Raw genomic sequence first — 10295 nt, 5'->3', positions numbered from 1 at the left:
ATAAAGATGATAATGAGTCAATTCAATCTGATAAAGGTGAGAATGAGTTAATAGAACTGTCAAAAACGGAGGGAGAGATTAAGAAGAAAAGGGGTAGACCGAGGAAATCCGAAACAGAACATAAGAAAGCTAAATCAAATAAAGTGGACGAGACCGTGAACGATAATAGCTTTGACAATTTACAGATCGATGAGAAATTAAAAACAAGAGCATTATTTACAAATTTAAGACACGGTGAGATAGAAACAGAGATTGATCAAAGGATGAAGTTTTCCATGCTATGCTAGCTAACATAAATTCTGATCCACTTAATTACAAAGATGCTATACACACTAAAGATAATAAATGTTGGCAGGATGCTATTGATGATGAGTTAAGATCTATGAAGAAAAACAAAGTATGGAAATTAGTTAAACGTCCAGTTCTAATGGAAAACGGTCAGAGAGTAAATATATTAGATTCTAGGTGGGTTTTTAGACGTAAAACTGAAGCCGATGGAAAGATGAGATACAAGGCACGCTTAGTTATTCGAGGATTCAAAGATAACAATGATTATGAACTGAGAGAAACGTATGCACCTGTGTCAAGACTCACCTCGGTTCGAGCTGTATTGGTTATTATCAACAAATACAATTTAATAACGTGTCAACTAGACGTTAAAACAGCGTTTTTAAATGGTGAGAAGAGAGAGAGATTAAAGAAGAAATTTACATGGAAATACCAGAAGGAACGTGTCACACAAACAAGGACAGAGATGAGTACGTATGTAAATTACAACGAGCGATGTATGGATTAAGTATCAGTCCTAAACGTTGGAACGAAAAATTCACAGAGGTGGGACTAAGCTTAGGCATAGAAAACTCAGACTTGGAACTTTGCTTGTTTATGTGGCGAGAAGGAGAGACATTTTTAATATTGTTACTATATGTAGATGATATTCTAGCTGCAAGCAATGATGAAGTCAAATTAGGTAAGGTAATAAAAAAACTGAATAAAGAATTTGAGATGTCTATTTTAGGTGAACCAAAAGAATTCCTGGGTATTTCCATCAAACGTGACAAAGAAAATAGAATTATTGAACTAAATCAAGAGAAATATATAGATAAATTATTAATCAGATTTGGCTTTGAAAATTCGCATCCACAGAGAACTCCAATGAATACAACTTAAGTAAATAATCGAGAAAGAAAGGAAAGAGAAATGGAAAACAATGATGAAAATTTAGGTGAGACAAAAACGAAAGAAAAACTTCCTTATAGAGAAGCTGTTGGAAGTTTACTATATTTGGCAGGGCGACAAGGCTAGATATAATATATGCTATTAATGTCTTGAGCAGACACCAACTAAATCCTACACAAAATGAATGGACTATGATCGAAAGAGTTTTTAGATACTTAAAAGGTACAAAAACAATGAGGTTAATTTATCGAGGTGAGACTGATGATATCCAAACTTACTTAGATGCGAGCTTCGGAGACTGTAAAAATGCACTAACAACTTGTGGATTAAATTATGCGATTAAATTATTTGGTGATACGATAAGTTGGCGTACCCACAAACAGCAATATATTGCTTTGTCAACGTGTCATGCGGAATACGTAGCTATGAGCGAGGCGAGTCAAGAAATGCTCTCTACGTAACTCCTTGAAATTGATTTTAATTAAACCCTTTCTTCCTATGATATTATGATGCGATAACAAGGCTGCATTAGTTAGTGCAGAAACTAACGGGGGAAATAAACTTAGACATATAATTGAAATTAAAGAACATCATATTAAAGAATGTGTAAAAAGAGGGTTAATTAAGATAAAATGGATAAAATCTAAAGAACAGTTGACTGATGTGTTCACAAAACCTCTGTCATTTGAATTACATAAATATTTAGTAGACAAACTAATGAATACTAATACTTGATTTCTTATGTTTACAGAAAATAAATAAATAGAGCAGTTGAACCGGGTGGAGTCAGAGGCACGGTGATTAAAGAAGAGACTGTGTAATTAAGAGAGATCGACTAGAGATAATAAAACGGTCGGGAGGGAGTGTCAAAAAGAAAGAATAAGACAGAATAAGACAGAAACCAAACAGATTATGACCGCCCGTCTATGTCCTCTTTTGTTTATACGTTATACATATATATAATGTATGTGTGCTTCTTTGTCTAGGCGAGCGAGCGCTCTACGAGCGTTCTCTCTTATCTCTCACTCTGGCTCCGCGCGTTCAAGAGTGAAGACGTGTCTATAAGGCGTGATTAATAAAGCTATAACATTTTATAAAGTTAAAGTCTCTTATTGCGCCTAAAACCCTAAAACCTTTAACAATAATAATTTTATTTATACTTATTTTTTATGAATTTAAAAAACTGAAATTTGTATTTATATTTTACAGATGATGAATTACAAGTAAACGGTGAACCTGTAATCAAAGTTTCTAATATTCCGCTAATTGTGGAAAGATTTGCTAGTAGATCAAATATTTCAATTGCTAGTACATCAAATACTCCAAATGCTTTAGTTGCAAAAAATAATATTGCATATTCGTCTCCTAAAAATATTAAATTAGTTAAATCGTTAGACGAATTATGTAAGTACAAAATATAAATAATAAAATAATAATAATAATTTGTAGTTTTCAAAAATACAAAATTAAAATAATAAAAATTAATTAGCATTTCAGAAACAATTATTAGAATTTATGATTGAAATAAAGGAGTATAATATACAAATACTAGCCTTATTAAAGGAAAATAAATTACAAAAAGCGCCAAGTATTTTACCGTCTGATATACCAATACAGTTTCCTATCGATACTCTACAACAGCTAGAAATTTTAGAGAATTATTTAAAGAAAGAGGACAAATTGAATGCTTTGGTAAATAGAAACTATTCGCTTATTAATTATTTTATCTAATTTTTTTATTTCAAAAATATTTTATTTAAAAACTACTTTTCAGGTTTTGTATTTATTTGGCAAGTTTAGGTGATACAAACATAACTACTTTAACTAACAAAACAATGAAATTTTTATATACAGATAATTTAGCCACAAGGTTTTCTTTTTATGGGAAACGAGACAATAAAAAACGATTTTCTGAATGTTTATTAAAAACAGCAGTTATTAGTAAGTACTTACTTTTATTTTTATTGACTTTAATACTAGAATTATGTCTGGTGCAGACAGGACGCGTCAAACGTCAAGCAGCGAGCAGCAATCTAATTAGCGAGGCGATATCAGCGTAGAAAATACCGCTTCACTAATTGGTTGCTGCTCGCTGCTTGACGCGTTCTGTCTGCACCAGGCTTTAGGCTGTGCAATTTTTGACCAATTCTTTCTTTTTCAGTTAATTTCAATTTGTACTAGAGCTTTAGGTTTTTTGTAATTAATTATGATCATTATTTATGAAAAGTTACAAAAATCTAAAACTCCAAGTGGAAATCCAAATTAATTGGTAAAGAAAGAACTGTCAAATGGATTAGAAAGGATACAGCTGTAGTTCTAGTGATAATTTAGTAAAAGATTACTAATAATTAAGATTATTAATTTTCAAAAATTTTTTGCAATATTATTGAAGATGCTGTAAAAAGCTGTTGTTTTGATGCAACTGATCGCAACGTTGAAGATGTGTTGAAGATATGGTTAAAACATGCACCACAACGCGTCAAAAATTTAAATAAAAGTAAGAAATAATCTATTAATTCATAATAAAAGAGTGCTGTGAACATTAAATCCAAAAAAATAATATTAGTATATTTTTTAAGCATCAAAAGAGTTAAGACTTAAAGTATTTAAGACTTATAAGGTAAATACATTCTGTCAAGAAAGTACCGGGAATTGTTAAATAAAAGACACATATTTCATTTATTTATCAAAATTTATTGGGTCGCCTTCAAAGTAGGCTCTATTTGAAGCAACGTATGCTATCGTTTTTTCCAATCTTCGAAACATTTCTTATAGGCGCTTTCCGGAATGACCTTTAGCTCACGCGCTGATTTTTGTTTTATGGTTTCAAACGGGTACCCCGGAGCGGCAATTTCAGTTTTGGGAAGAGGAAGAAGTCACACGGTGCCAAATCTGGTGAATACGGTGGTTGTTCAAGTACATTTGTTGAGTTTTTAGCAAGAAAATCGGTTACAATCGTAGCTCGGTGAGACGGCGCATTATCGTATGTCCAAATTATCGACCAAAATCGAACGAACGGACTTATGGGACATGTTAAGTTCGTGTGCTACCTCTCGCAACATAAAATTTGAGACAAATTCTTTGTTCAATATTTTCACTCATTGTAAAAATCGGCACGCACTACTGACATCGACTGACTTAACCAGCTGTTGTAAACACACTGGTTGACAGATTCCACTCAAATTTGGCATCATAATAAAGGACAGTTCTACCAACTTGAGAAAAATAAATTTTCATACCTTCGACTAGCGCAGGCAGTTTAAATCGACAATTCCCAATACTTTTTTGACAGAATGTATATCAATTAGTGGATGAAATGATACAAATTTTAAATATTAAGTTAAATATTAAGTTTATTTTAAATATTAAGTTTCGATGATATATGTTTATGACTCATAATAAATTCCTTATTGATTTTTTATATCATTTAGGAATTGTGTTTTATAATTTATTCATATTAAAAATGTTGTGCATTGTAACTACAGTATGTCTAATGAAATTGATTTTAATTTTAAATATTTATGCAATAGTTCTAACATACTTGATAATAATAGTAATACATTTCATAGTACTTATAATACTCAATTAATTGAAAATATTCTTTTTGACAACGAATTACCTGTATCCATTGAAAATTATAAGATTTTATCTATTGATAATGACAATAATCTTTCCAATGAAAGTGACAATAATCGTTTCGATGTAGTTTCTAAATTATGAGAATGAACTATAAAGGGAAATGTACCACATGTTCGTATTACGGAGCTATTATATTTGTTACGGCCTTTTCATCCAGACCACTTAGCAGCAAAACTCTATTACGTACTCTTTCCATAATGACATCAAAAAAGCTAAATAATGGAGAATATTATCATTTTGGACTTTTAATAAATTTAGAAAGAATTTAAACTGAACATGACAATTCATCTTGTTATAAAGAAATTCAGTTATAAATCAACATTGATGGCTTACCACTTTTTCATAGTAGCAATATACAATTATGATGCTGATTCTATGTTTATTAAAACATGTAACTAATAGCCCATTTCCAATAGGAATATTTCGTGGTACTTCAAAACCTGATCCTTTAGACATATATTTAAAAGATTTTATAAACGAACTCGAATTTTTAATACAAGGCATAGAAATTAATGGAAAGAAATATAAAGTTGTTGTTGTGGATTAGGCTTAAGCAGTACGCACAACAAGAGACGGAATAGACGGTTATACGTACGTGTAAGGATATACCATATAATTAAAGTCTTTATAAACTATCAGTTGTATTCCTTCCCAGCCTGATTGTGAATTCATTTAAAACCACACATAACATGGTGACAGCGGTGTAAATTGAAGAACAGACATAGAAAAGAGAAAGAAAACGAACTAACCTAAAAAATAATCATAATGGAAACGATTACAATGGGATCGTTAACATCATTGTGCACGGCTGGTGATATGGCAATTAATTGGAGAAAATTCAAGAGACAGTTTCTTACATTTGTCAATGCTTATTACGAGGAGGCAACAGAAAGTAGAAAAGTAGCCATATTACTACATTCGGCGGGGGAGGATGCTGCGGAAGTGTTTGAATCTTTTCAACTAAATGACGAAGATAAAAAGAAGCTAGAGATAGTACTGAGAAAATTCAATGAACATTATTTACCAGCAACAAATGTGACATATCAACGATATCTCTTGTTTAATCGACGACAAGAAGAAGGGGAAGCATATGAACATTATATGACTGCTTTGAAAAATATAAGTCTAACATGTGAATTAAGAGAATTAAGAGACAGTTTAGTTAAAGATGCATTCATCAGTGGAATACGAGACAAGAAGATCCAAGAAAAACTACTCAATACGATTGATATTGATATTAACAGAGCTCTTCAGATTTGTCGAACACATGTGACAGTAGCTGGTCAAGTTCAAAATATCAAAACTTTAGATGATAAAGAAGAGGCAAGCCTGGCAATCAAACAAGAAGCAAATATAGAAGTGCTAAAGAAGAGTAAAGGAAGAGATACAGGGGAGACCAGAATTGATATGAAAAACAAGTCAAGAGGTAATATCAATCAACAAAAGAAGATCGAGTGCAAATACTGTGGCTACAAACATTGGTATGGAAGATGTCCAGCGTTTGGAAAAGAATGCTCAAAATGTAACAAGCGTAATCACTTTGCTAAAGTGTGCCAAGCAGAGAAGAAGAGACCGGTGGATACTATAGAAGAAAGAAATTTGGAGGAAGACGAAGACATAGAGTACATGGTCGAGGAGCTTCAAGTCTCAGCTGTTTGCGATACAAAACAAAGCTCCAAGGAGTGGTATATTGTAAGTTTATTAGTTAAAGGACAAAAAGTAGAATTTAAATGCGATTCTGGTGCGCAGGTTAATGTCTTAAGTCTCAAACAATGTATACAGCTAGGTATTAATCCTAAAAAACTGGTAAAAACAAAGTCAGTAATTACGTCTTTTACTAAAAATAGACTACCGGTTGTGGGCAAATGTAACGTACCGTGTAGATATAAGAATATTGATTGTCTGGTTGAATTTTACGTAGTGGATATTGACTGTTTTAATATTCTAGGCCTAAAAACTAGCGAACAGTTAGGATTCATTGTCAAAGGATGGAGATTGCTGAGTTCCTGCGGAATATAAGGAGCTGTTTGATGGTCAGGTGGGACATATACCGACAGAAGTCACAATTAAAGTAGATCCCAAAGTGGCACCGATAGTATTACCAGCGCGAAGAATTCCATACGCATTACGACCCCATGTAAAGGCAGAGTTAGATAGAATGCAAAAAATGGGTATTATTGAACCAATTACCGAACCTACGGATTGGGTTAGTCAGATGGTTATAGTAAGTAAAAAAGATGGAGATTTGAGAATTTGTCTGAACCTTCAACCGTTAAATAAAGCTATTAAGAGGGAACATTATATGTTTCCTACTATGGACGAAATTGCAGCTAAACTGGTGGGAGCTAAATATTTTTGTAAGTTAGATGCACAATCGGGATTTTGGATGATACCACTTGATAAGAATAGTTCTAAATTATGTACGTTTCAAACAGCTTGGGGAAGATATGCTTTTAAGAGGCTACCTTTTGGATTAAATTGTGCTCCAGAAATTTTTCATAGAATTATTTCACAAACTTTTGAAAATATTGAGAAGGTGGTTTCCTTTCAGGATGATATTCTACTGTGGGCAAGTACAAAAAAAGAACTGCATAGTGTTCTAATTAAAGTATTACAAGCAGCCAGAGCACAAGGCATAAAGTTTAATCCAAAAAAGTGTATTTTCGGTACAGAAACAATTAGTTTTTTAGGTCATAAATTTTGTCATAAAGGAATGTCGGTGAGTCAAGAAAAGATCAAAGCAATTAAAGAAATAAAAGATCCCACAAATAAACAATCACTTCAAAGAGCCCTGGGAATGTTTAATTATATGTCAAAATTTATTCCAAATTACTCAGCAATTTGTGCCCCTTTAAGAGATTTGTTAAAAATAGATAACGAATTTGTATGGACTGATAGTCAAAGGAAGGCATTTCAGTTATTAAAAAAACTAATTACTCAAGCCCCAGTGTTAGGATACTATGATCCTAATAAAAAGTTAACGTTAAGTGTAGATGCAAGTTCGATAGGATTGGGGGCTACATTAATTCAAGAGGGTCAGCCTATTGCATATGCATCACGAGCATTAACCGAAGTACAAACAAGATATTCACAAATAGAAAAGGAATTATTGGCAATATGCTTTGGGGTTGAGAGATTCAGACAATATATCTGGGGACGAGATGCAGTACTAGTGGAAACAGATCACAAACCTTTAGTAGGAATTTTCAATAAGCCATTATACAAAGTTCCAACGCGATTACAAAGAATGATGTTGAGACTTCAACCGTTTCGTCTGACCATTAAACATGTTCCAGGCAAATATATGTACATTGCGGATGCATTGTCCAGAGATTTTTCAAGAACTAGTTGTGATAGTAGTGATAGTCAAAAGGACTTTGATGAAGACATAGAAAAGCAAATAGCAATGCTAATTGAAAATATACCGGTAACAAAGGATAATTGGAAACTAATTTCACAAGGTTATCTAGAGGATTCGTTATTAACAAAAGTAAAACAATACATTTTGAAAGGATGGCCTACAAATTATAAAGAGATTGAGGAGAAGGTGAAACCGTTTTTTGAATTCAAAGAGGAGTTAGTGGTCATTAAAGAAATAATCTTTAGAGGGGATAGGATTTTAATTCCAACAGCCTTAAAAAAATACATGCTGACTAAGCTGCACACAGGTCATCCTGGCATAAATAGAATGATCAAAAGAGCTGAAATGACGATGTATTGGAAAGGAATAAATCAGGACATAAAAAAATATGTGAAGTCGTGCAAAAGTTGTCAGAAATTTCAAAATGGTCAAATTAAACAGATAATGAGATACAAAAAGGTTCCAAAGCTGCCATGGGCAGAGGTAGGCTGTGATATATTTGAGTTAAATCAGAAATACTATATAGTAGTAGTGGACTCATTATCAAATTTTATTGAGGTAGTATCATTAAGTGATTTGAAAAGTGCTACAGTCATTGAGAAATTAAAGACAATTTTTGCTAGACATGGCATACCGTTGATACTATACACGGATGGAGCGTTATGCTTTGATTCTGAACTGTTTAAACGATTTACAAAAAATTGGAGTTTTACCCATATTATGTCTAGTCCTCATTATCCAAAATCTAATGGATTAGCAGAAAGTGCGGTTAAATCAATAAAGAAACTATTTAAAAAAGCATTCGATGCTGGAGAGGATCCTTATTTGGCTCTGTTAAATTTAAGAAATACGCCTCGCGATAAAGTCCATTCTCCTGCTTCGCTTCTAATGGGTAGAAATTTACGAACCAACATCCCGTGCTCATTCAAAATGTTAATTCCTAAAATAACGTATAAGAAGGATCAAATAATATTAGAGCAAAATAAAATGTTATCAAAGTATTATGACAAAACAGCTAGAAAAGAGACTAAGTTCAAAGTTGGAGAACTAATATTATTTCAAAAAATGCCCAAAGCAACATGGACTCCAGGAACAGTCCAAGCAATTGGATCCACTCCAAGATCATATGTAGTTCAAGGTGAGAAAGGAGGAGTATATAATAGAAATAACATTCACATAAATTCAAGAGAAAAGTTATCTGATAAAAATGAAACGGAAGTGTCAGTACAGAGAATGGGTGATATTGAGAATGCAAGTAATAACTCAGTTGGTGGAAAAGAAAAAATCAGATCTAATGGGAGTAAGCAGGAAGGTTCACAGTATGTAACAAGGGCTGGACGCACAGTTAAAAAACCAGAAAAATTTAAAGATTATTTATATATGAAATAGAAATAAGAATACAGTAATAATCGATAACGATAATAACTCTCACAATAGGATTAAGTTATAATGTAAAAAAAAAAAAAAAAAATTTAATTATAATGTAGGCAAATATGTGATCTATCTGTAAGTTATGAATAAGTACTACTTTGTTTAGTTTGTATGGCAAGATGCAATTAAAAGGGGAGATGTTGTGGATTAGGCTTAAGCAGTACACACAACAAGAGACGGAATAGACGGTTATACGTACGTGTAAGGATATACCATATAATTAAAGTCTTTATAAACTATCAGTTGTATTCCTTCCCAGCCTGATTGTGAATTCATTTAAAACCACACATAACAGTTGTATTACATAATTTTGTTTGTGAGGCTCCTGCACGAGCATATTTAAGGCTCCGGAGTACTCACCGTGAAACTCTGAGTTACCGGTGGCGACATAGGTTAAGAGTGCGGTAGGAATAAGAACTATATGCAACTTACCAGTGATCATATGGTAAGTCGTTCTACAGTTCTCTTATAATAATAGGTGCTTTCCATTTATATCAAAACTCAGATAAATCTCACTTTTGTCTTTAACATTAATGTTGAAGAAAAACAGAAGTGATATTTATTTGAGTTTTGATGTAAAAGGAAAGCACCTAATGACAGAGAAATGATGATAATATATAGTTATTAAATAAATTAACATTAAAAATTTTAAACCAAAAAAACTTTCTTATATTTATTTTCCCGA

General features: G+C 32.4%; 1 protein-coding gene across 1 annotated transcript; it reads left to right on the top strand.

Annotated features, from left to right (window-relative positions):
• Positions 1-5598: 5598 nt before the first annotated feature.
• On the top strand, positions 5599-9317 carry LOC112637528 (uncharacterized protein K02A2.6-like; the record flags this gene model as incomplete). Its single annotated transcript, XM_025407434.1, has 2 exons — positions 5599-6624; positions 6857-9317. Coding segments are annotated over exons 1-2 (3487 nt in total), but the record flags the coding sequence as incomplete, so codon positions are not given.
• Between the last annotated feature and the right edge of the window lie 978 nt (positions 9318-10295).

This window comes from Camponotus floridanus, unplaced genomic scaffold, assembly GCF_003227725.1.
Source record: "Camponotus floridanus strain SB8 unplaced genomic scaffold, Cflo_v7.5 scaffold176, whole genome shotgun sequence".
In the NCBI taxonomy this organism is placed as follows: domain Eukaryota; kingdom Metazoa; phylum Arthropoda; class Insecta; order Hymenoptera; family Formicidae; genus Camponotus; species Camponotus floridanus.
Note: the sequence above shows the minus strand (reverse complement) of the source record. Positions and strands in the feature narration are given on the sequence as shown.